This window comes from Natator depressus, chromosome 9 (genome assembly GCF_965152275.1).
Source record: "Natator depressus isolate rNatDep1 chromosome 9, rNatDep2.hap1, whole genome shotgun sequence".
Classification (NCBI taxonomy): domain Eukaryota; kingdom Metazoa; phylum Chordata; order Testudines; family Cheloniidae; genus Natator; species Natator depressus.
In genome coordinates this window covers 96,832,015-96,859,220 of record NC_134242.1, presented here as the reverse complement: position 1 = coordinate 96,859,220, position 27,206 = coordinate 96,832,015, and the positions used below count along the sequence as shown (strand labels likewise).

At 39.6% G+C, this 27,206-nt stretch overlaps 1 protein-coding gene across 1 annotated transcript in view; it reads left to right on the top strand.

Moving 5' to 3' along the window:
- Positions 1–27,206, top strand: part of LOC141993263 (integrator complex subunit 6-like) — a 53,245-nt gene that overhangs the window by 20,486 nt on the left and 5,553 nt on the right. The window contains exons 3-15 of the mRNA XM_074962727.1: positions 3,756–3,905; positions 5,171–5,260; positions 5,658–5,841; positions 6,674–6,802; positions 9,943–10,106; positions 11,520–11,672; positions 13,873–14,005; positions 20,638–20,732; positions 21,477–21,587; positions 23,207–23,422; positions 23,908–24,031; positions 24,650–24,792; positions 25,151–25,382. Coding sequence (XP_074818828.1) covers positions 3,756–3,905; positions 5,171–5,260; positions 5,658–5,841; positions 6,674–6,802; positions 9,943–10,106; positions 11,520–11,672; positions 13,873–14,005; positions 20,638–20,732; positions 21,477–21,587; positions 23,207–23,422; positions 23,908–24,031; positions 24,650–24,792; positions 25,151–25,382 — 1,924 coding nt within the window. The remainder of the gene's footprint in view (positions 1–3,755; positions 3,906–5,170; positions 5,261–5,657; positions 5,842–6,673; positions 6,803–9,942; positions 10,107–11,519; positions 11,673–13,872; positions 14,006–20,637; positions 20,733–21,476; positions 21,588–23,206; positions 23,423–23,907; positions 24,032–24,649; positions 24,793–25,150; positions 25,383–27,206) is intronic.

Genomic DNA, 27,206 nt, shown 5'->3' with positions numbered 1-27,206 from the left:
GCTTTTTGCTGTCCTACCCCTCAAAAAACAAACTTAGTTTGAAGAGATTAGAGACTATGCATACACCCTGCCCTTACTCATAGGGCTTCTAATGTAGCACTTTAAAGTACACAATCAGGTGTCCTGCCATTGGAGATTTCTGTTTCAGAGAACAGCAGGTGGGGTAATAGCATCTGTTGGGAGTTGCCTGACACTTTAAGATCATTTGCAACACTTATCTTGCATCAGAACAGAAATACCTTTTGGGAGGCCCTGAAGTCTGGAAATGAGTGTCTTCAGTTTCAAAGGATGAAATCTTCAGTTGCAGTTAGCTCTGTACCAAAAACTGCTTCTTTCAAAAGCTCTGGCTGCTTTTTTAAGACACCCCACAAATCTACAAGTTTGTCAATGCATCTGTACAATAATAGACCACTGAACATGTAATTTGGAGGGTGGCTGGGTAGAGTTGAGGAGCAGGGAAGTTTGTTACCAAAACCACTGATGCAAGTTTGTTTTCGGGGAGGGGGAAAGTCCCAAACTTCATTTTTTTTTAAAAACAATTTTTTAAATATAGTTAAGGGGCAAAACAAGTGAGTTTTGGCTTCTCTCCTCTTTTTACAAACAAAAAAACCAACCCAAACTAATCAGACTTTCGTATGTCTCAACTTCACATGGCTTCTGTTTGTTTTAGAAAAGAAGCCATATGAATGCAAGACCAAAAACCTTCCACTACATGTAGTGGTTTTAAATTTGGTTTTAAAATGAAAGCTGGCACTTGTGCACGGTGTGAGACTGACTCCTGCAGATAACTTTTCTCTGCAGAACTGGTACATCACAAGTTGGTACACTTCCCTGTGTTGGCCTGCTAATGTGCCGCAGTTTCTGTTCTGGAGAACTACTGTTAACCATGCCACAGTAGCTAAGGCTCTTTCTCTGTTCAATTCTAACCCTTTTTGAGACTCGGGGCTTTAGCTGTGATGTGGACAACTGGATGGAAGTCTAACTCATTTCATGCTGGCCAACCAAATAGCCATTTTATGATATCAATTCTTGGATACTACCGAGCTGACCTGGATTCAAATTGCTAACTAAATAGAAATAAAAAATTGCCCTCAGTATAATCTTCTGAGTAATCTAGATTCCTTCCATTTCATTCACCCCATTTTCCCAATAGGGGTCTTGAAATCCAAATAAAAATATTATTCAAGATATATTTAGGGCAAGGAGAATGTTATGTCCATTCATTTAGGGCCACGTACACTGTCACCTCTTTAAAAATAACTTTTTACAAACTGTCCTGCATGTTGTGTAATATAACTCACTCACTTCGATGCAACATAGAATTACTCTAAAGCAGTAGTTCTCAAACTTTTCACACTACTGTACCCCTTTCAGGAGGCTGATTTGTCTTGCATACAACAAGTTTCACTTCACTTGCAAACTTGCTTACAAAATCAGCCAAAAAAATACAAAGGTGTTTTATCACAATATTACTGGAAAATTACTTACTTTTTCTCATTTTTAATTACTTTCTCTATAATTGTAAAATAAATCACGACCCCCCCCACAGGTTGAGAAACACTAATATAGTATATAGAGCAGTATAAACAAGTTATAACTCTATGAAATTTTAGTTTGTACTGACTTTGCTAGTGCTTTTCATGTTGCCTGTTGTAAAACTAGGCTAATATCTAGAGGAGTTGATATACCCCCTAGAAGATCTCTGTCCCCCAGTGGTACGCATACCCCTGGTTCAGAGCCACTGCTCTAAAGAAATTAGTGACTTTTTTTTTTTTTATTATAGCATCTTTCATCTAAATAGATCTTGCATTTAAAGTTAAGGATGAAACTTAATTTTTTACTCTTCCTGTTGTGGCTGGAGATAGAGCAGATAAGGATCTGAGAACATGGTTACTGCTTATAAAGATATTTTTTGTTTTCTCCAAAGTGCTCTACAAACAGATACCCAAATTACACATACGTCATTGAAAGCAGCAGGAAGTGAAGAATATTTCATTGAACCTGCAGTAAGGACTGACTTAGGACAAGGCTTGAGTGTTAAGTTGCATTTAAGATTTTAATTATTTTTTGCCTTAGTCCTTATCACCAAGATTTCCTGGTCCTTACAGCTCTTCTCCCAGAGCTTAACAGTCTGCTTCAGCTGAGTCTTTCTGCCACAGTCAGCACTGGCAGCTATCTCCCACTCTGGCCTTCTAACTGATAGCTGCAGAGGTTCTCTTCCCCCCCCCCCCCCCCCCCCCAGTTGCCTAAAGAGACAGGAAACTTTCTATGTAAATTCCTGTAGAACACATGACTAGGAGCAGACATATGGCTTACAACCACAGTTTGGTATTTCAAAGGGCAGTAACAGGTGCATGGGACACAAGCATGCCTTCCAAGGCCCAGTACTCTGTTAGGTGGGCATTAGCAAAACTAACAAGAATTGAGTTAGTTTACCTCTGCTGCTGCTCAGGTAAGTTCTGAGCAGCATCAAAGGAAGGGATTGGCACTATTCAGTGTAGAGGACTCAAAACTGAGGCTTGGGGTAAGGGGTGGAATGACACTTGCACATGTACACACCTGCCTCCTTGCAGCAGCCAGGTAGCTGAGGGAGTGAACTATAAATATTGGAGAGATGTTCTGTACTCCCCATTGCAGCAGTCAGGAGTCTCTGGGATGCAGAGGACAAGACACAATGTCCCTTCTCCCTTCCAACACTGGGGGAGGGATTGGGACCTTGCAACTATCAGTCTTCAACTAGAAAGTGTCTGTCTGCTAAAGAGATAGAAGGGTTCCGGGAAACAACCTGGAAGGAATCTGAGCCAGTTTCCAGCAGCAAGGAAGAAGTGACGGAAGAAAGTAGAGTTAGAATTATAAGGTAGGACGTAGAGAAACTGGGGTAGGAGAAAAGTGTGTTTTTACAATATATAATATGGATGTGGAGGAAAAGTGTAGAGGAAAGCATAAAAGAGGCACGATCTGTATATGAACGTAAATGGAGTAAAGCCAGGAGGGAAAGGAAATACAAGAAAAGTGAGAAGTATAGTGAGTCACTTTTGTAAAACTTCTCTAAGTTGGCTGATTATACAGTATTAAAAGTCCCCAGTTAATGATACACAGCTGTCTAACATCTTTCTAGTTCTGGGGTGGGCACTGAGCGGGCAGCAAGAATGTGGCGGCACTGGTATCTCTCACGGGCTACTAGGCTTAGTCCTTGAGCACGTGTTGCATGTTTTTCTAGCCCTGGGTAAGGCTGGTTGGGGAGGAGTTGCAGAGCACCGCAAGAGCAGCTCCTTGTGCTCTCCCTGCAGCTCCTTCATTCACCACAATGCCTTAGGTATTCATGTTTGATTTTTAAATGCCATTCATTTGACACACTTTTTAAATCAAATGTTCTCATTCTCATGGAAGTACCCAAATAGTTCCATTAGTCACTTCTGCTTTGCTGCAGCTTTCATAAAAAGAGCTAAATAGACAGAGTCATTGTTTCAAAAACTTAATACTGTTTGTAGTTTGTTTTCTACTGTGTACTTCATGTTCTGTACACATTGCAGTTATGTGGGAAGATACTTGTGTGGCTCCTCTGATTTTATTTTATTTATTTATTAAATCTATGCATCATACAAGCACAATAGGATCTACTTGCTAATGAGAAATGTAATCTGCCTCTGAGAGGAAAAGTGATGATCAGACCCTGCAGTTGATGTTTGCCAGATCACTAGTAAAGTGACCAATAAACTGTCTTTTTTGTCTCTCTCTCTCTTACTACATAACAGGCTGGATGGAAGGAAAATCATGCAACATTCATGAATGAACTGAAAAACCTCCAAGCTTCAGGATTAACTACCCTCGGGCAGGCTCTCAGATCCTCGTTTGACTTGTTAAATCTCAATAGATTAGTATCTGGAATAGACAATTATGGACAGGTAACAAATGTTTGTTCTTCACATTTTATCAAACGCTCTTTGTAACCATTGCTGCTTTGTGGATATTGTTAAATATCTGGAGCGGGGTCGGGGGGGTGATGGAGTATGAGTAAAATGAGGGGGCTGCTTTGAACTGGTTATAGTAAAACAGTGGTCCATCAAGCCCAGTATCCTGTCTTCCGACAGTGGTCAATGCCAGGTGCTTCAGAAGGAATGAACAGAACAGCCAGTCATTGAGTGATCTATCCCCTGTCATCCACTCCCAGCTTCTGGCAAACAGAAGCTAGGGCCACTCAGAGCATGGGATTGCATCCTTCACCATCCTAGCTGATAGCGATCGATGGGCCTATTCTCCATGAACTAATGTAGTTATTTTTTGAACCCTGTTATAGTTTTGGCCTTCACAACATCCATTGTCAACGAATTCCACCGGTTGACTGCGTTGTGTGAAGAAGTACTTCCTTTTGTTTGTTTTAAACCTGTTGCCTATTAATTTCATAGGATGACCCCTAGTTCTTGTGTTATGTACTATCAATATTCATAAACTACAAATAGATTCCATTTTTAAAACTCGAGTTCTTGTGTCACATACTAAGCCACATCGAAACGTGTTGTGTATATTTGTGTTTGGTGCATATTGTGTGTGCATGCACGTACACCTGGAATCTTAAAATTGTAGACATTTATCAAATAACTATTTCAAACTTTGCTATGTCGTATGTTTGCCTTCTCAGTATGGTATTTTAATGAACTATGTTATCTGTTTTTAAAAAAAAAAAAAAAAAAAAAAGGCCCAGTTTTAAAGATGATTAATTTTCCCACTGTTAATTCTCCTGAATGTATTTTACAGTATACTGATCTTTTTATTTTCTCCTGCAAGGAGAGCCAGCTGGAATATAGATATATTGTTGCTATTTAGTGTCATAGAGGGTCTACTCCTAACGCTCACTTTTTGCTTAAGTGATCGGAACCTGTGACTTTATGGGCCGGGAGGGGGTCTGAGTTCTATACTTGTGGTCAGTCTGAAGTTCTGTGTGGCTTTGATGTGCAGTATCGTTTCGGTTGTGAAGTTCTACATGTCCACAGATTTAACACCATGTCATGCTTTTATAAGGATTGTTTGGCATTTTAAGTTCTTAAAGGCAGATACTGTGTTTTATGTGCTGTAAATTGATGAGTACGTTTACAGACCAACACAAGTTTAACTGAAGTATGGAATTAAATATTATTTGTTACTATTTTACATGTTTTTATTCTTTCTCTAGGGGAGAAACCCGTTCTTTTTAGAGCCATCTATTTTAATTACCATCACGGATGGAAACAAATTGACACATACTGCTGGTGTTCAAGAGGAGGTAAGACTTTCATATTTGTTTTACTTTTTAAAATGGCTACGGGGAACACTAACTTACTTTTAACTGTTAACAAGACTCCCAAAAGAATTTCAGTTTTAAAATCTGTGAATTTGCATCTTGACAGTGTGCTAAAAGAATTATGAATTAGATTTATATTGGTGGTAATTCAGCTTCATTCTGCAGACCACTTTTTAAGAAAGGTGGACCAGCTTCTCTCCCAGTGCCCCACTGCTGAGTTCCATAGGCACTAGGAGTTCACAGACTATGGTTTGATAGCACTGATTAATAGAGCAGAAAAGTGGTCCTTCAGTTTATCCATTATTTTGATGATTTGTTTGGGTACATATCTTCAAATGAGCATCTGATCCCTTAAAGCTTTCAAATCTTTCTTTACTAGCTTCATCTTCCTTTGAATTCTCCTTTACCTGGAAGTGAACTAACCAAAGAACCATTTCGTTGGGATCAAAGGCTGTTTGCCCTAGTGCTGCGTTTGCCAGGAGCTTCTTCTGTTGAACCAGAGCAACTAGGGAGCGTACCCACTGATGAATCTGCAATCACACAGATGTGTGAAGTGACAGGAGGTAGTTGGATGTTGTTTTGCTTTGGTTTCAATGTGGAATGTCTTACTCTCTAAGCTGTCTTAATGGGATGCTCTTGAGGGACAGAGGGAGAGAATAATTTTACATCTAATTTTTCTCACCTTGGACACTGACTCTACCCTGGCCAGTTCAACATGTTAATATAGCACTGTTGCGTCTGGGTTTCTACCTTGCAAGAGTATTTTAAAATTAAAAAATACTGGCTCTTTTAAATCTGACAGCTTTTCACTTTTTTCATGTTAAGCTTTGTAATCCCTTCCCCTTTCTTTATAAAAGGCTGGTCGTCTTCTTTGAAAAGTGATTAAAAATGAAACAATCTCACTCATCAGATCTATTCCTTATGTATTCAGTAAAACCTGCTTCCTTTAATAACTAATGTTTACTTCATTAACCTTCTGGTGCTAACACAGCTAAAAGGAATGAATTACACACGAATGAACAGAAGCATCATCAACAGCACTGAGCTGTGCGAACCCACTGGCTCCAGTGGGTCTACACCATTGTCACTGAAGGCTTTTTTGGCCTGCAAAGCCTGTGTTGTTGGTGATAATGCACAGGATGGAAAAGACCAACTTGGCTTTCACAGTCTGTATTGTTTGCACTGTGGAAGTATTGTGCCATGTCTGTTGATGATTTGAGTTTGTCACTAAAGCAGCAACACTGCGGTGGTGATTCCACATAAAGTTGAAAGAGCCTTGACATATAATATAATTTTTATTTTTAGAATAAACAGTATCCTTCCTTACTTACACAATTAAGGTTTGCTGAGACTTATTTTCAGACTTTCGCTGCATTGCTCTTCTCTTACTTATAGGTCGCTCCTATTGTGTGCGGACACAGAGAATGTTGAATCAGTGTTTAGAATCTCTAGTTCAAAAAGTTCAGAGTGGTGTTGTTATTAACTTCGAAAAATCAGGACCAGACCCAGCTCCCATTGGAGAAGGTACAGTAACTATTCACTTCCATCTCTGTAGCTGTAATCTATGTACAAGTGTTTTGTTTTTTGTTGCTTTGTAAGCTCAGTGTAGATCCTTAATGTGTATGGTATCTGAGCTTTTTCCTTAAACGATCTTGTCTTAGGAATGAAATGCCATTATTGCTTGCTATCTTGTTGACTGAGGAACCACAGCTCAAAAGACAGAAATATCCAGCATTGCTACTTATTCCTGTTGTAAATAGTGGATGCAGTGTAGTTGTATCCTGGGACTGACAGTTACTAGAGAGACAAAGTGGGTGAGGTAATATCTTGTACTTGACCAACATCTGTTGGGGAGAGAGACAAGCTTTTGAGTCACACAGAGCTGAAGAAGAGCTTGGTACCATATACAACAAAGTTGAAAGCTTTTGTCTCTCATCAACAGAAGTAGTAGAGGCATTAATAACTGTACTGTGTTGAAATAATTGGAAAGCATCCTGCATGCATTATGCACACCAGTCTTGTGAATGCTATGTAGATTTTCAAAGCGGTATAGGGCTGACAATATATAAAGCTGTTTATTTTTTTAAATACCTCAAAATCTATCGTAAGAACTTCTTTTTTTTTTTTTTTTTTTTTTTTTTTAAATAAATTTGAGCTGTGTGTGAATTTTATTTGGGCTTCACTAGACTTTACCAGAGTTAACTCACCCTCTAGTAACTTGAGGTCTTCAGTATGTTCGTAAAAGCTAATGTTGATTTACTTGGGGTCAGCCTAGGGTAAAGAGCAACACGTATCCTGAAACAAATGTTTGGGAGTGTACATGCTAGCCTTTTGAAACACATGAACTAGTTAGAGTTAATTGCCAGTCAGTGAACTTGAGGTCAAAATGTCTGGTGTTGACAAACCCTTGGTGCTCTCAGGCTGTCTCTACGCTGAAGGAAGGTGCATTTTAACATATGTTGCATATGTGAAAAATACACCTTTGTTTTACCCACTGTAGACAAGGCCTTTGAAAGCAACTGCAAAAGACACCTGCTAGATTTTCAGTTCTTGAAGAATACCACCGTGTATCATCATTAAGGATTCTTCAGTATGTTACAAGCAACAGAATTTAATCAGTCTTGAAGATACTGCCTATTTGAAATCTAGTCATTTGGGGGGTGTAGAGAGGGCTTTCAGGTACTGCACCTGCCAACTTCTGTGGCTTTACCATTCACATTTTTCCCCCCTTAATGGCTTCTCTCTCCCTACGTTCGGTACGGTGAACCTCAGAAACAGAGGAAACTAACTATATATATGTGCTGTCAAATCCACAGAATGAATAGGGAAAAAGAAAATGTAATTCTATTGATTTTTTTTGTTTAGGTGCTATAGTGGACTTTTTAAAAAAAATACTTCAGACTCGGTTTTAAATGGATACACTGTAAAGGTGTCTGTTTTTTAATGTTTTTGGCATTGTGCTGCTTGAAACTGATCACCCTGTGATGGATCGAAACTTTTCTTTCCTAACTGCAAGTGAAAATTTATGTGCCCGGACAGGAAGGGAGAGTGTGGGGGGGGGAAAATACATTTGTTGATCATGGGGCAATTTGTTCAGACTTGCAGAACTCGACATCTAAAATTGAGGAAAGAAACTGATCCTTTGGCATGTTTAGGAAGACTCTTTCCCTACAACTTACATGCATAGAAAATCATACACTTAAAAGTAAACTTGATTTTTTTGTTCTACTTGCATACTCTACGTGTCTTCAAGAGTATCTATTGCTTTTGGGGGGTCCTTTAGGCATTCTACTGTGATCATCTATCACCCTTACTTTCATTCTGAGCCACGTTTTTTCCCCCCTGCCTTTCTCTCCTGTTTGCCTGCCTGCCTGTTTTTCCTCATAATGCCTTTTCATCTACTTGGGAGAATATTTTAGACTAGCCCCCGGCATCCTGTGCAGTCCAAGTTGGCACTAAGCAAAGTCCCTGACATCTGCTGATCTGGACACTGGAGTCACAAGTTTGCTCTTGTATGGGAAAGTAACTGGATGAACTTGATTTAGTGGTGGTGGTGTTTTTTTTTTTTTTTTTTTTTTTCTCTTTTATCCGAAGCTATAAAACAGTAGAGTGTAAGTATCAACGTAGCACAAAAGTGTCAAGAGAGCTCAGACTTGGTGTGCGTCAAGGAAGCAAATATGTTCAGTCTAAACCAAGAGCAGCAGAAGTTTCTGGTATGGGGAAACGTAGCAGTGTTAGTGCTCTTCAAATTATTGTAGTGCACGCTACAAAAAATGGAGAAATGAATTGTTCTGTAACAGAAGGGCATGTTCTGTAATACCAGTCAACTATTCCTGAAACAAATCAAATCAAAAGCATATACCTGTGACAAATGCTGGAAACTAGGCTGGCAAGCTTAGCTATGCACCTGTACCTTGTCGAGCCATGTTCCAAACCCACATCTAGGTTTTGTGAAATCTGAACTTATTTTAACTGTTTCAGTTTTAATATAAAATGGGGGAATGTACGTGAGGTAATAGGACATAATACGCTAACTGATACAAAACCCTTAAACTTGCATTTCTGTGGAGGAGGAGAGGAGTGAAATGACTTACTAATAAGGCATTAGGAACTTCAACAGACTGCTGAAAATTAAGACTGAATCTATTGCCATAGGGTACATTTTGCACCTCTAAAAATTTTGTCTTTCCCTGGAGAAGTTTTCCCATTTAATTTCAGCTAATACTAACATTATTCCCTGTATACTGTATCACCTTCAGTGAGACTATAAAATGTCAGTGACCTGTTTTTGTAGCCAGGGCAGTGTCAGAGATTCTAGACTTGTATACTGTACCATTTTTAAAGCACGTACGTAATACTGAGTCTAAACCAACTTCATTTTGTGTAATACGCTGAGCAAGCAGTGCTGCACTTAGTTGAATTGCTGTGTAGCTGGAGCAGGACTGTAGAGTGTGGGCAAACATGTTCTTAAAGTGACTTTAAATTATGCCATTTTACATGCTGATGTAGATGTTCAGCCTTGATGTTAAGACACACATTGGCATCTTTGAAACAAATTAAATGGGACATTGGTTGTTTAATAAGAGAACTTCCTGGGAAACAAATGCATGCCATGTAGCTTTTTATTTTTCATTTTATTTTTTTTTGCTTTGTTTAAATTTTAGATGGACTTGTTGATTCACCCAGGCCCATCAATTCATTTGCTTCTCAACCGTGGCATAGTTGTCATAAACTCATTTATGTACGACCTAACCCTAAAACTGGTGTTCCTGTTGGGCATTGGCCAATTCCAGAGTCATTTTGGCCTGATCAGAATTCACCAACTCTGGTAAGTAAAACCAACTAAAGAAAAGGATTCCACATCTCCTGATCGGATAGAGAGCTCTTAAATGAACAGTAAATTACCCCAGGCTTGCTTATGGTCTGGCTTTCACTAAAAAAATGAATTGACTCTCCATGATGCTGATTGGTGAAGACAAGTCTAGAAATTGCATCCCACATCACTTCTGGATCCGGAAAGTTTATTGCAATAAATTTTCCATTCAGTAAACTAGTTCTTTTAATAGTTTAAATATTGCATCAATCAAGTTTTAATTCAGTATCTTTGCATTTTGCGACTGTGGAAATGAAGTTTTCAAAATATTGAGTCAAAATTATACTTTGAACTAAATTATTTAAAGTGTTTTTTAAAAATGGGAGTAGAAAGTAGAGCCATGGAGTCTTAAACTATCTCAGCAAAGGGGGTTAGAAGATGTAGTGCATTTTTGATGTTCCTTTTTGTGGAATCACTCTTCCTGGTACGTAGCAGGACTCCATGTATATGATTCTTCTCTTCCTAGCAGGCCAAGTTGTGGCAGTGAAGGAAGCAAATAATTGCATCCTCTAGATAATCATGGGAACATGCAGCATGTGCTTGCTCTTTTCTGAAACATTCAGTCATTTTGTTGGTTATTGGCTTGACCTAGCAGCCTTTTTTTCATAGATCTATCCCTTCGAAGTGGGCATGTTCTGTTTCTGCACTTGTGCGATTTGCTCAAGGTGCTAGTTTTTCCTTGCGGGGGGGGGGGGGGGGGAGAATCAATCACTAGGGAACATTTTGAGCAATTGTATTGGCCAAGTGGATACGCTCTCAGACACGGATTTCTGTGAACAGCAGGCTGAGAGAAAGAGTTCAGGTTTTCTTTAAATCATGTATTTGTGCACTTTGTAGATTGACTGGGATTTAGGACTTGAAATATTTAAAATTTTTTAATATTAACTACATTTCCCCCCCCCTTGTGGGTTAGGAGGGAATAGTGTGCCAATGTTGTTCAATAACTTGTGAATGATTTAGTTAATAGTCCATTATCTTGATTCATCTGGATCACATGGTAGGAATTTCACCTTCTGCTATTGTCAAAACTTGATGATTAACTTGTTTGTTTTTTTAAGTGTTGAAGGCTAGTGAGAAATAAAGGGTGTGTATGGGAGGAGGTGCATTACTGCATGTCAGCTGTTCGTTTACTAAATGATTTTATTCATCTGTGTTTAGTAATACAGCTTGATTTGATTTATTAAAAAGAACGTAGTATCAAAAGTGGAATACTTTAAAATAGTACCTTAGATTGGAGCTATATTAAATAAAAGAAAAAAGCAAATTTCTGGGTGGCAGTTACTAGCATTAAAGAATTAACCTGATTATCTTTAACATCAGGCAGTTGGTGGACTCTACGTCATGAATCTTTTTTCTTCCTTCTCTTAGCCGCCACGCACAGCTCATCCTGTTGTGAGGTTCTCCTGTGTAGATTGTGAGCCAATGGTAATAGACAAGCTTCCTTTTGACAAATATGAACTTGAACCTTCGCCCTTAACGCAGTACATCTTGGAACGAAAGTCTCCCCATGCCTGCTGGCAGGTATTTGCCTTTATTTGATTATTATAAAGTCAATAGGAATCCCTAGGCAGTGCTACGTTAATTTGTGTAAACCTGCAAGAAGGCAAGAGGTATGTCTGTTACACTGTTCTGCTGAGTTGAGTTGAGGAAATATGTAAAGATGGCAATTGCCTTTCCGTTCTGACTAGATTTTTCAAGCCTTTGAAGAGGTGATGCCACTACAGGCTTCATCAATTCATTTAGTTCTGTTTTGAAGTCCTAGCATTTCAGTGGCAAATGTGTCCCCCAGGTTCCACACTCAGATGAAATGCAACTTGTCATTTGCGTGTTGGAAAAGAAAGAGATTATTGATTTCTATTAGAACTCTTAGATGTTATTTAAGTGACACAAATTCTAATGTACTGTGTGGTAAGCAGTGGCTTTAACTTCTCCCATCCAATTCATACCTCATGCTTAATGCACTGGATTGGTCCTGTGGAGGCTTCTTCTGCGTGGCCTGTGGCAAGTCACTTAGACCCAGTCTACATTTAGGGCTTGTCTACACTTACAGTGCTGCAGTGGCGCAAGTGCTTGGGTGATTGGACCGTCACTGGTCCCTGAGATGCCTGACACAGTTCAGGAAGGCAGCAAAGCCAGTCCCTGGTATAAAAAGGTTGAGAGACACTGGTGTACACCATGTCTTAGAATTTAGGACGATATAGCTGTGGTGCACCTTGAGTATTGTAGCTATGCCAACTTCACCTTCAGTGTTTGATGCAGCTAGATCCACAGATGAATGCCTTTTGTTGACCTAGCTACTGTTGCGCAGGGAAAACCTGTGTGTCAGCGTAGGCTGCATCTATGCTACAGGGTTATTCTGGCATAGCTGCGGTGCTGTAGCTATGCCGCTATAGTCCCTGTAGTGTAGACAAGTCCTTAATTTATGTGTGCTTTAGTTCCCTCTCTGTAAATGGGATTCTCCTCCCTCACAGGGATCTGTTGTGAAGATGAATTCATTTAATATACGTGAGGTACTGTGGTAATTTGGGACCATTTCATTACCTAGAAAGAATTTGGAAACCACATGGAAGTGCAGAGAGATGTTAAAATCTCTAACTTCCAAATTACTTTTACCATTTATTTGTAAGTGTAACCAACAATAAAATAAATCACAGTGTTGCCTAGAAAAAAACTGAGGGAATGCAGTCAATCCAGTGAATTCCAAATAATGGCTTTAAAGCATGCTTGGCTATCTCATCTGCCCCTCAGTTCCCCTGACAAATTTTGTGAATGAATCTCTCTAGTTTATTTAAACGGCTTTTCTTTCCCAAGTTGTGTGAAAGACCCGCTCAGACAAGGGAAAATGACTAATTACAGTGGGAACTATTTGACAAGCTATACTCCAAGTGCTGTTGAATGCACAAAAGTTAAAAAACCTGGAAAAATAGTGGATTTTTTTTTTCATTTACAACAACCTTAAGTTTTCTTGTAACATTAGTAGACAAATCTGCAGAAAAAAGTGATTTTTGTTGACTGTGTCCCTGTAAGAGTAAATAGTACATTCTAAATGGGACTTTCTTGTACTTCTGTATATTGCCACTAATAGAGAGTGTCTGTTTCTCAAACTTAGTACTCCACGTCATGGTTACAACCTCTAGAATATTGGCATCCTCCAAATTTAAGAGAAGTTCGTATCTTAATAATCAGTCTTCTGAGGATTAATGCTCTGATTAACTCTCATGTTTACAAATTAGCAATATCTCCTTAGTTTGAGAGTTTGTGTCAATGTATCGAAGAATGAAAAATCAGGCTTTTTATCAATTGTGCATGTGTTTTAGGGAGATAACTTTATAAATCAAATTATTAAAAAATCTACCTGCAACAGAGATCAGGTATAGCCTGTTAAATGGTGTCAAGCAATGGAGCGTCCATTACTTCCCTTGAGTAATTAAATATAGTGTCGACAAATCACTAGAAAATATGCTCTGGAGAGCAATCCCACCCTGCCGGGATAGACTAAATGACTAAGTATCTTTGCATCTCTAATGTATGTAATTTACAAGTCTAAGTGCATGTCCAATTATATGTACACAGGTAAAATCAAACTCGGCAATTTTCTAGCGTTTTCCCCTTCTCCCCTTTAAAAAGAGTCAAAAATCAGATTGCACTTATTCTGATAAATGTGCAACTTTTTAGAATGTTTTGTTTTAAATATAACAGTGTTTCTTATGTTCTTTATCAGGTATTTGTGAGTAACAGTGGAAAATACAGTGAACTTGGCCATCCATTTGGGTATTTAAAAGCAAGCACTACTTTAACCTGTGTAAACCTCTTTGTGATGCCTTACAACTATCCTGCTTTACTTCCTCTGCTAGGTAGGTAATACAGTACATCGGACAGTTTAACAGCATAAAAATAAGGTTGGCTAATGTGCTGCCTAAATTTATTGGTTAAAATAATGGAGATCAGAGAGTATAGAATGTTGCAAACTCTTAAATATAATTTGGGAGGAGAGGATTTTCATACCCCCTCTCCCTTTTTTTTTTCTCTCCAGCAGAGGAGGAGAGCTACCTGCTTCCAGTGCATGTTTGATGCTGTTCACCTCCTAGACACGTAGCCTCTTCCTTAACCTGGAGTAAGCTTCAACCTCCATTCTTTTCCCTCATGTAGGCTGTGGTATCTCCATTTTTTTGCAGTTGCTCTTGTGGCATCCTACTTTTGGCTGGAAGGTCAGATGCAGGACTTTTTAGGGGTGTTAGGGAGAGAGAAGTCAACTACTGCAATTTAGAGTAGCAACCAGCAAGCAGGTCTAGAGCAACGAAGCAGCCAGCATTTCCCCTTGAGGACGAAATGTTTCATTTTCATGATGAGCTTGCTTTCCACAGGCAAGATGGTACGAGAGAAGTGGTGCATGAATAGGTCCTGTAATAGCTATAGTGTAAAGACTTTGGTTCCCATGGCAAAATGCTAACGGCAGAGGGAATTGCTTCCCAGGTGCTATTGTTTCTTTTATTTATAGAGCCAGTGTGTTTTAAAAATTATACAAAATAACAGTGAAGATTTAGGATAAGAAATATTAAACTTTAAAACATTATTTCTCGTATTATATGGAACAGTCACATACATTATTCTGGCAAGAAAAAGGTGCAAGAATGTTTGTTTATATTCCTAATACACCTTATCACCTCATCATAATCCACCAGCAAATCAGCACTTCTCTTAGTTGAAAACGTTAACTCATGGCTTGTATGTCAGCCTGATATTGATTCCAACACCTAGGACTTGCAGTTCAGTCTAAAAATGCTTGCTTTCTGAGAGCTGGTTGCTACCAAATCAGATGAACTGCCACTTCTATTGCAGATCTGCTAGTCCAGCTGAGGCCATCAGTGGATACAAATAAACTTGGTGTAGTCATTTTGATCTGCCACTTCTTCCCCCACCCTATTTTGAGAGGTGAAAAGTCTTCCCATTATGTGTGGAAAACAGGAATGTGCGAGAGGCGCCTCTGCAACATGTGCAGTGCTCTTCTGCTGCTCACTACCTCAAGCACATGGTGTACCTTATCTGTAAAATTTAAACTGCATGGTGCTGTTTAAATGACAGGGTGGGGCTTTTCAAATGCATGAGTCGTAAACAGGATGTTTACCATGGAGGTACGGTGATGACATATCCAGTGTATGTATCTTGAGCTGTTTTGAACACTTCCATCCATGGAATGGGAGGCTTGGTGAAATTAGGTTCCGTGACCATTCTGCATGAACCTAAAACGAAGCCTTTTTTGCGGAATTTATATCCTCAGATCAATGGGAGAAATTGCCAAATGCTTACCAACTGACAGTACACTCGTAAATCTTTTCAAAGACACTTGTAAAGATACTTGACATCTTTGATATGTGGGGTTTTTGTATTTAAAAAAACAGCAAGAAGATTGGTTTGATTACATAAACCAGTCTTTCCTTTTTCTGATCAGCAGGGTTTTGATGTTCTACAGGGGAGAAGGAAGAGTAACTTGCTCTAGTCACCCACGACTTCTCTTGTTGCTCTAAGAGCTATTTTAATGTTTCCTGTGTCCACCTTTCTATTGGAAGAGCTCTGCATCTGGGGAATGAGAGAAACATTGATGCTCACGGTGGAATGCAGATAAATTTTCCCCCTCCCCTTTTTTCCATGATTGCGGGGAGGGGAGGAAATTGTACCGTACAAGAAGATAACCACCCTATATAATTTATTGGCCCCCTGGTCTGTCAAGAAGTTTTCAAGAACTTGTGTGTTTTAAGTGTTGTTAGTTGCTTACAAGACTATTCTTTCTTGCATTCGTTTATTCCCACTCTTCCATTGGTGGGTAAGGGAAGGTTTTAATTTGACATCCTGGAACACAGCAGACAGGCCTGAAAACGAGGCAGAGCAAGTATGGCATGAGGAAACCTGTGAATACCAGTGTTAAGAACACTAAAGAAAATGGAAGATTTTGCCAAGTTGGTGAAGTGAATTGCTGGGACCAATGACTAGAAGATGTAAAATCGTACCACAGTTAGAGACTTGACAGCTTATCTTTTTTTTGCTTCTCAGGAGCCGAAGTGTGGATTCTATATCTGGCCCCCAGCTTAAAGAGCGTGCATGCTTCAGTTGCACCTGACGATAGGCAATATATAGGGGCTTATTCATGGCAAGGGATGTTTCTCAATTTTAAGACATGGACTCAGGACTCTGAAGCTTTGCAGGGAACCAGTGGGTGCAACTGAAAGGTGTGGCCATTTATGGGAGAGTGGAGCCAAACAGTCCAGTGTGATGGTTTGATCTGAGCAAGTTAATAGTATTGGTGTCTGGCTGACAAAACTCTGGTCTGTGGTTCAGAAAAGGAAACCCTTGCTTTTACAAAGCCAAAGAGTGACCATGTGGGATGTACTAGTGCATCTGGCACATGCATACTCTACCTCCTACTTGTACTGAATGCCAGACAATCATAGTGTTCTAACTTGGCAGGCTGTCCACTCTGAACACCAGAAGAACACCAGAATAGCTAGCACAATCCTCGTCTGTTGCTTCTCTAAGTTTCACCTGACAATAAAATAAAAAATCTGCCTCTGAAGGTATTTCTGCTGCTGAATAGGTCTCTGATGTACCATGATATTACATGTATTGGGCCCGGGGATGGAATTGTCATGTTTTCTGATACATCAGAACTTTAATCCTATGACTGACCTATGCTTAGCAACTGTTTCTCTTGGTAATTTCTTACACCAGTTTCCAAATGTCTTCTCCTAACAAAGAAACACCATCTCTTAAATGGAATCGTTAAGGCCATTGCACTTACAGATCTCGTCCCATGTCTGCAGAAGAGCAGGCTAATTGAAAGGCCAAAGCCATAAAGCATAAATGAAGCCAGGGATTTAAAATTGGAACACAGCAAAGATCAAGGATATTGATGAAATCTAGGGTGCTATCTTGGCTGAGCAATTTAAACAACTCTTTCCTGACTGATCCTAGTCACTGAGGCACTAATGTGGAGGGCTAGCTTTGATGAGAGAACAGGGTCATGGATATTCTTCTGAAGAGTCATTGGAGGTGATGGGGAAATAAGAGATAAGAAAATTTGCCAGAAGGAAATCAATTCAACCCCCACGTTGGTGCTTACACGCACTCGAAACTGAGTGGTTTAGAAAATGTAGGTTTTCTGTGGAGAGCCTGTGACTTGGACCAGCTCAGATGATGCTCCCACAGACTTTGAGAAATTTCAAGAGGTGATTTTTATATTTGAAAATCCAAAACTTGCCCTTTTCTCCCCCTGCAAGCTAAATGAACTGTTCTTGCATAGTATCACAGAGCCAGATACTGCTTTTTACACTAATAGGGAGCACCTCTGTGATGGATTATTCCATACTTATATAACAGTGCCCTTGACTGGACCGTCTGTGGGGATGAGCATGCCATGATCTTTGGATGTAAAATCATGAGCCTCTACTGCATAAACTAAAGGACTATGTCCATTAGCTCAAAGGCAGTAGAAGGCGCATAAATGTCTACACATAGATTAGTTGCTAGAGGGGAACAAAGTCACGCTTTCACAGGTGTAATTGAACAGAATGTAACAGACTAATAATGGATGCAGTGTTTTTTTTTCCTTTTTACCTTAATTAATCTGTTAAAACATTTTTATATTAACTTCAGATTATGCAAACTTGTTATCTGAACAAACTTGCTGTCACACAGGCTGCCCAGATAATTGGGATCCTACTGTATAATTAAAACTGTGTTGACTTTTTTTTGCCACGTTCTTGAGTTAAAAGTAAACCAGCTTCCTGATCTGTTACTAACACAGAATTTTAAAATTTTCTAATTTGCTATTCACCATTTGCTGGGTTGGGTGTTTTGTTTTTTAAACCTTGTCTAAACCTGGTAAAGAAAACAGACTGGTCAGTTTCATCTATGTTTGCAGTCAGTCCCTAGTCACACTTGGGTCTCTCGAATTATTATAGTATTAGCTTGCAAACATGTGAACCCATCCTAAGGTTCTAAGCCCCTCTTGTAAAATATTCAGTGCCCTCAGATCCCACTGACTTCAGAAAACAGAGGGTATTCAGCATTCTGCAGGCTCTGGCCCACTGTCTGCAGGAGAATAGCTGAAGACAAACGTGACATATCTTTAAAACAAATATGATGAATAGGGTTGGCTTAATCTTTTTGTTGATAATAAATCTTAAATTGTGACCCTTAAGTGCTTGACAGTATCCTTTTATGAAAGGAATGGTATAACTAAATTGATGTGAAGTTTCTTTACATAGAGGCTGGCATACTGCCCTGACTGAGCACCATGGCAGAATACATTTCAGAGGCTTAAAAGTTATAACTACTGGCTTGAAATATGAGCATGTAGAAATTCAGATAATTTCACACCAGCAAAATTGTCATGAATTTTTAGTAGCCCAGAGCTTACTCCTCCGCTTATCACAATTATGAACAAACTAATTATATTGGAACTCTTCTTGCCTTAAATTGGTCTAAGATAAAGGCCAAAACAATTAATTTAACCCAGATGTTGGAACTTTCTCTTGTAACTGATTTACCCTGCCCTGTCCTTCTTTGAAATCTAAGGGGAAGGGAGGGATAGAGACCAACTCTTATGTCCTGCCTGAAACTTGTAGTCATTTTCTTTCTCATTTGGAGGGTAGGAATTGTTACACTGGCTGTCCATTCTGCACTGTTGTTGGCAACCCCGTCTGCGAGGCCCTGAGTGTAAACAGAATGAAGGTTCTGCAGCCACTCTTAAATGTCTGTGTCAAAACTCTGTTTACATTTCACACGATCTTGTTGAAACAGCATTTTGCAACTCTGGTATCCAAACATCGAAATTCTCAGATTGCAAACATGCGCTAGTATGGGTACTCATAACTAGTTGAGCCAATGCATATTGTAAATATTAATCACACTATTTATGAACGGTTACACCATTAAGCTACATGTACTTTATATTCTAAAATAGCCTCCTTTATAGAAAGGAACTAAACCAGTAATAAAATATATCATTGGCTTATTGTGGCCTATGTTTCACACTACAACTTTGTCACAACACTGAACGCTTTTTCAGTTTTTTTTGTCTCTTCATTGATTTAGCTGTGTGTGTGCATATGCAATAAAATATATAGTGATATTTGTACTGCAGACAGCAACTCCTGAAAGAATCTCTTGTTTTCATAACTTGCATACCACCAGGACATTGAGTTCATATAAATGAACGGTATGGTTAAGTTTATTTGAAACATCAGAATATCACTATGAAATAATTAAGTACATATAAACATTAACAGGCTTCTTTACAATATAACAAAAAAGGATTGTTTTGTATTTGTAATAAATCACAGCTATCCAAGCATAAGAAGTTCTCACAGATCTAATTAGATAATACTGGCAATTATTAAATGTGTTCAGATTAAAAGGGAGCTTTAACGCCTCTGAAACACTCACCCCATTTGCTTCAGGCCAGAAAATAGAGTAACTAAAGCAGCTGTAGTGGGGTATTTTTTTTGTTTGATACAGAATTCATTTAGATTGGAAAATACCTGTAGTTAAGATAGAAAATATTGAAACATCTGTTCCATTTATGTAGAGCACTGAGCAAGTAAAATCTGCCTCTTCAGATAGATCTTCCTGAAAGTTCAGCAAGGAGAAAACTCTTTCCCTGCCATGTCTTTTCTTCTTACAACCTTCTCCTGTACATGTCCCTGTAGCCCTGCCCAGCCTCCTACTGGATGTCCGTTCCCCATCTCCTCCAAACTCTCTAGCTTCCTTTCTGCCAGTGTTCTGCAGCCCTGCTGAGCAGAGATTATGAAATCACAAATTGATAAAGTGGAAGGACAGGAAATGATGATGTAGTATATGGACTAATCCAGAACAGCACAAGAATTTTGAACTCTACATACCCTTCAATAGCAAATGTTTGGAGATAGTAATTACAAATTATAACCTGTCCAGCAGTACAGCAAATAAATATGTTGTAGGGCTTGCTCCTGCTCTGATATGTAGCCACAATTCCATATCTTTCAGTTTATCACAAGTCAAGATTGAACTTTTAGTATAGATCAGATGCATGAAAGCTTCTTGAAATATGAGAAACAGCCATGGTTAATGTGGATTGGTTTGATCTGTTATGGGGAATCCTTACTTTTATTGAGGAATTCTGATAAAGAGCCTGAGGAAGATAAAACTGCTGTGATGCATATATTTTCTCCCTTCCTCCAGTTGATAGTTGTGTGCAGTATTTAAACAGTCCTGTTTAGTTTGCTTGTGAGATCATATCCACTGTAAGGTTGCTGTAATAATATCAGGCATGGTTTCCGGTGTCAAAACTGTAGCTAGTATGGGGGATGCAAACCGTTTGAATCTAAGATTAAGGGCAATTGTTGTGGGGAAGCCCCCTGGAAAGCCCCCCCAGGAAAACTGACTTATTACAGTGTTGTTCAAAAAGTTAGTGTTGGGGCTGTGTAATCAAATCTTGTTTTCTCTGTTACAGATGACTTGTTTAAGGTTCACAAACTTAAGCCAAATCTGAAGTGGCGACAGGCTTTTGACAGCTATTTAAAAACAATGCCTCCTTACTACTTATTGGTATGTATTTTTTCATATTTCATTTGTAGAAGTATTGGTGGCTGGTAACTGGACTCTTTGTCCCATTTTTCCTAAATTTTGAGCACTAACTATGAACCTTTAGTTAGTAAACCTTTTGTGTTTGCTTTGTGTGTGTGTCAAGGATAGAACTTTTTTTTTTTTAAATTCCCAAACTTGTTCTGTGCTACTAGCAACAGTAAACATTTTAAGATTAATTTTAAATCTCTATTGCAAAATTGTGCCAATCTGAAAATGTACTTTAGATTAAATTGCTTTGTCAAAAGTGAATATTAGACTTTACCTTTGTAGTTAGAGTGTGCAGATTACTGTTTACAGTTATTAATGTGTGTGAATTCCTAGTCCTCAAGAAAGTGATACCAACAGAACTGGCCTGACCAGACAGATGAGGGTGTGCACAACATACGCTTTTGTACGTAGCTTGGGCAATGCACCTCTATGTGGACTTGCATCATCCCGGCTATTCTAGTACTGAACCTTTGAGTGAAAAGTGCCCGTGGTGCCATATTGCATGGTATGCTGGTAATGTGGCATAAAGCCCACTGGAAGCTAGCTAGACCACCAAACTCATCACACATGTTACTTGAATAGACTTGAATTCTAGTTTCGAAAAGCAAAAAGCTAGAGCACTAAACCAAGTGCCCTAGTTTCCTATACTTTATTTTTTAAAACTTTTTTTTTTTAAGATTTATTCTCTTAATGTTGTGTATTTTGTTTTCCTTATAGCCATTAAAGAAAGCCCTAAGGATGATGGGAGCTCCAAATCTGATATCAGATAATTTAGATTGTGGACTTAGTTACAGTGTTATCTCTTACCTTAAAAAACTCAGCCAACAGGTAGTATTGATAAAACCTTTGCAATTAGAAGTGCATTGATTTATTATTTAGTTTGTGGTCAGATTATAAATCAATTAATCTCTATGGGGTTTTCCGGTGTTGTATCGTACTTTCTCTATAGCTATATGGATGAACCCCTGAACCATTTTGGAGCCAGTCACTGTGGCTTCTATATGTAGTAGAGTGGGATGGGAAGGAGAGGTTTTTGTTTTGTTTTTTTTTCCAGCTACCTTTTTAAAGCACATGTTTGATTTCTACTCTAAAGACTGTTGCCAACTAGACTTGGTATTTCTACTACTAATATTCACTCGGGCTAAAATAAGTTGCTTGTTCTTAGCCACTTTAAACTGTGCCTCCATTGGAGACTGAGGCAATAAGTGTCTATTCTGGATGTGCGTTACCAAAATGTTTAAAGTTTGGCCATACGGAATAGCGCTCTTGTCTGAAAGTTGATATTAAAAGAAGAATTTTACAAGAAGCAGGGTCATCTGGCTTCCTCCGCGCCCCCCCCCCCCCCCATTCAGCCCCTTTCCCATCGTGTGTGTGTGTGTGTGTGTGTGAGAGAGAGAGAGAGAGAGAGAGAGAGAGAGAGAGAGAGAGAGAGACAGAACACTAAGCAAAGCAAATCTGTATCTTCAGTTCTTTCTTGAAAGTTCAGCATGGAGAAAACACTTTCCCTGTGATGTCTTGCTTCCCAGTCCCCTTCTCTGAGAGGCCCTTTATCTTCTCATTGTCCAATAGAGTGAGCACTCAGCATCTTTTGGTATTATTCTAATAGTATCAGATTATTTAGCAATAGGTAATTTAAAAACCTATGGTCAGTGTTGGGGAAGTAATGCAGTTTTAAATATAACAAAAACCCCTCCACCTCAAAAAATGAACAGTTACAAGCAGGCTTCTCACATGTATTTACATCTAGCGAATGTTCAATCATCTGGTGGATTTTTTATGAGGGTTTATACAAATTCTTATTATGTACTTGGTATATAGGATCAGAATGGCTTGAGGATATTATTGTAATGTTCACAGAAATCACAACAGATGACTCAGATAAAAATGTGCATTATATTGACATTGGAATAAAGGCAGCTAATGTCTGAAATGCTGTGTACTTGCTTTGCCCTTTAAAATTAGGGAAGAACTCTTAATGAATTATGATGGAATTATGATTTTTTTTCAGTCTTCTTGTCCCTGTATAGTGAACTTTACTTAAAATAAGTTGTCAAGCAACCCCAAAAGTCTGAAACCATATAGTTTTTGAGGCGGGATAATTCTGCTATCTTAAATACTAGTATCACAATGTGTTCTGACATCAACTTAGATTTTTCCCTTAAAGAAAAATGCCTCAGTTATTTCCTTCCTTTTTGTTGCTGCTGGACTTTCAGCAAAACTAGTAGTGTTTTGTAACCCCGCTACTCCCGTAGCACTAGCTAAAAGCAGAAATTTTCTGTGTTGGCATAGTGGGGCATGGTTGCCTAGAAACTGACTCTCCCTGGACATGTAATTCTCAATTCCTCGAGCAGTTGGGAGTCAAACTATAACTCTGACCTCTTAAAGTAATTGAGAATTTTATACTTATACTTACTGATTTTCTCTAACACCATGTAATTCCGTTTTAGACAAAAATTGAGTCGGAGAGGATAATAGGTTCGGTGGGTAAGAAAGTTCCACAAGAGACTGGAATTAAAGTGAAAAATCACTCCAGTAGCCTCTCCCTGGTTCATAGCAGGGATTTTAAGCAGCTGCTACAAGGGATCACTGGTGACTCTCCATTGAGACTGGCTGAAATGAATGTTAAAGAATTTGCTGGCTTCCATATAGGACTCTTAAACAAGGTAAACATTATACTGTGGGTGTGCATGTCAGTTGTCTCCTTGTGCTTGTCTCTCACATAAAGTAATTGCTCTTAAAAACTTCTGTTTATAGTAAAAGGAATTAAGAAGTTACTGATATTACAGTTTAGGCATACATGTGGATAGAAAAATAGATAATGTTTTTCTGCAGATGCTTTGTGGGTCTGTTTTGAAAGTATAAATGAACAAAGACTAATCATCTTAAAGTGACAGTCTTTGCAGAAAGATACATCTGGTGGTTCCGGAGTTTTCATAGTGGTTAGTTCAGTGGAGCTGAGAGCGTTAGTACTGAAATGTGTCCTGTAGAGATCTCTAAAGCGAGCAACGTATGAGAGTACATTCTATCCATCTATGAAGAAGTCATACTTCATAATTTTTATACATAGTTAAAATTCTCCACTGTATGTTATCTCTGTAGATAAAAATGGTTGGCTTAATTGACATGTATATGCTTTGTTTAAAACTAGGATTTGAAGCCACAGGCATTCAGAAATGCTTATGATATTCCTCGTCGCAGTCTTTTAGATCAGCTAACTAGAATGAGAACCAACCTGCTGAAAACACACAAGCTTATCCTTGGACAGGATGAAGGTAAATAGTTACCTTTCTCTTGCTAACAGTGAACAACTACACTGGTGTTATGCTGAAGTGAGTTCTTGTGCTCCAGACGTGTCTGTCTGTGCATGGTGTGCTGGGTCACTCGGATGCTGTTCAGAACACCTGTCTTCTTGCTGGGGAGTGGATTCAAAAGGAATACTTCAGCTTTTACCCTGGAGGAGAATTCAATGCTTGCTTTAAATTTTAAACACAGGCTTCAGGGAGAGCTCTGTGGCAAAGTGTGTTGTTTTTCTTTTGGGTTTTTTTTGTGTGTCAGTGCCTGAGGCTGGGATGGGCATGCTATTTCCAATTTGCCTACCGCGGCCCTCCTTAAAGCTGGTGCTCAGGGGCACTTCACAGTGGGGGCTGGAAAGGATGAGGTTGGGATAAAAGTTTATTTGAATTATTTCTCTTCATCCCTTCTGTCCAAATCAAGTAATAAATGTAGCTCTTTGACAGCCATATCATTCCTAGTGCTCCACATCAATCATCAGCCCCGTAGTGCCCGATAAGAATACATAAGAGTTAACGCTAGCAATTTAAAATGTGTATGTTCTTTACATCATCTTGGTTTTAAAATAGACTAAGTAATGCTATGCTGTTCCACTGTAGACTGCCTTCACAGCGTTCCTGTTGCTCAAATGGGAAATTACCAGGAATACCTGAAGATGATGCCTTCTCCCCTTCGGGAGATTGATCCAGACCAACCGAAAAGGCTTCATACATTTGGCAATCCTTTCAAACAGGATAAGAAGGTAGGGAGGAGCAACATTCCTGCTTTATATGTAGCTATTTTTCACCAGTACATGATATGGAAGGCTCCATAACATTTTCAGACAGTTCAGTGGAGAGTGGAGTCATTCCTCCAACTTCAGAACCATTCTCATTCTCTAAGTATGTTGTCTGAGAGAATTAGATACAAAGGCTTATGTTGCATTTGTTGTAAGTGCTTTCCGTTCTAAGCTGGTGTGCATTTGAAACACTGCACCTCATATTAGACATGTCGTCATTGTGTTTTCAGACAGCTAAAAGCCAGCTGAGTTTAGGAGACTTACTCTAGTTATATCAGTGGAAAATCTCTGTTTCAAATAGAACTTTCTGGTCTCTTTTCAGGGTATGATGATTGATGAAGCAGATGAATTTGTCACTGGGCCTCAGAACAAAATTAAGCGTCCAGGAGACCCCAACACTCCAGCATCGCTAAAGAGAAGACGCAGTATGTCGCCACTGTTGAGAAGACCACAGTCACCGCCTGTTATAACTAATCATGTTGGCGGGAAAGGATCACCCTCTCCTTCAGGATCACCGTCTTATCCTAATCTCAGAGCCATCCCAGGTCACAAAGGTATGCTGAACTGCAGTTCAGAACCCTGCCTGGGTTACAGATGAAAGTACCAGTGCAAGAAACCATTGGCTACCTAAATGAGTTTGTAAAAGGGGGAGAAAGGGTTATGTCATCATTTTTTTACAAGTGTTTTAATTAATTTCAGTGAGAAGATTTTAGTTTCTCCTCTGTTGGTGTAAATAAGTGGGTTATCATTAGAGCTGGTCAAAATCTTTTTGTTAAAGCAGTTTTGATGAAAAGTAGTTTTTAATGAAACAAATTTTGGTGCAGAAAAATTTCTAATGGAAAATCAAACAGCCTTTCTTCAGTTAAATTTGTGGTTTAACTTTTTTTCATTTGGAAAAGAAACAAAACAAAATTCGTAGGAAACTTGGATGAAAACTAAACCAGTGAAAATGAGCATTAATTTCCTAATGAAAAATGATATTTTTCTTCCAACTTTATCGTTCCTGCTGAGCATGCTGAGACAGAAGAAAACTGCTTGCTGTCTTTCTAAAAGACGTGCTCTAGTTTAGCCAGAAGTTATGAGCTTGATACAGGAATTACTGAGTGAAATTATATGGCCTACATTGTATAGGAGGGCAGACTAGTTTATAATAGTCCCTTCTGGCCTTAAAATGTATGAATGTTGGTGACATTCAAAGTATACTTAGATTGGGGAACCTCAGAATGGCCAGGTCTGTTCTTTTGACATCATATGGCTACTAATTTGTTTATTCGGTGTTTCTTCTTTCCTGACATCTAAGATCTGAGGATAGAAAGTACAATTTAAAGTTTGATACCTTTGTAATGGTCCCAAGATGCTATTGTGATGTATTAACTTGCAGATCATTACTCTGTAGAGAAGATTTATTCTGAGGAATTGATTTGAGGAAAGACTAAAATTATATGTGCATGCGTGGCTAAGTGACTCTTAAAGGGAAGGAGGAACAAATCACCAAGGAGAGTGTAAACAGCAAATAGGGGGAGGAATACTTTTATGGAGATAAAATTGGGAAATTTAGGGCGAAGTATGTATGTATGTATTATTATGGCACCTAAGAGCCCCATGGTGCTAGATCAGGGGTGGGCAAACTTTTTGGCCTGAAGGCCACATCTGGGTATAACAATTGTATGGCAGGCCATGAATACTCACAAAATTGAGGATTGGAGTGTGGGCGGGATGGGGGCTCTGGCTGGGAGTGCAGGCCAGAAATGAGGAGTTCAAGGGGTGGGAGGGGTAAGGGGGAGGGCTCTGGCTCGCGGGATGGGCTCTGGGGTGAGGCTGGAGATATGAAGGGTTTGGGGTGTAGGAGGGTGCTCTGGGCTGGGACTGAGGGGTTCAGAGGGCGGGAGGGGGATCAGGGCTGGGGCAGGGGGTTGGGGGCATGCAAGGGGCTCAGGCTCCTGGCGGCACTTACCTCAAGCAGCTCCCAGAAGCAGCAGCATGTCCCCCCTCTGCCAAGTTCCCAGAAGCAGTGGCATGCCCCCCTACGGCTCCTACGTGGAGGCACTGCGCGAGCCGTGCAGCTCTGCGCGCTGCCCCGTACGCAGGTGCCACCCATATAGCTTCCATTGGCCACAGTTCCCAGCCAATGGGAACTGCGGGGGGCAGCGCTTGGGGCGGGGGCAATGTGCGGAGAACCCCTGGCTGCCCCTACCCGTAGGAGCTGGAAGGGGGACATGCCACTGCTTCCGGCAGCCACACGGCAAGCCCCTGACCCCGCTCCCTGGCTGGAGCACCGGAGCAGGACAAACCCCTGACTCCGCTCCCCAGCTGGAGCTCAAGGGCCGGATTAAAAGGCCTGACAGGCCGGACACGGCCTGTGGGCCGTAGTTTGCCCA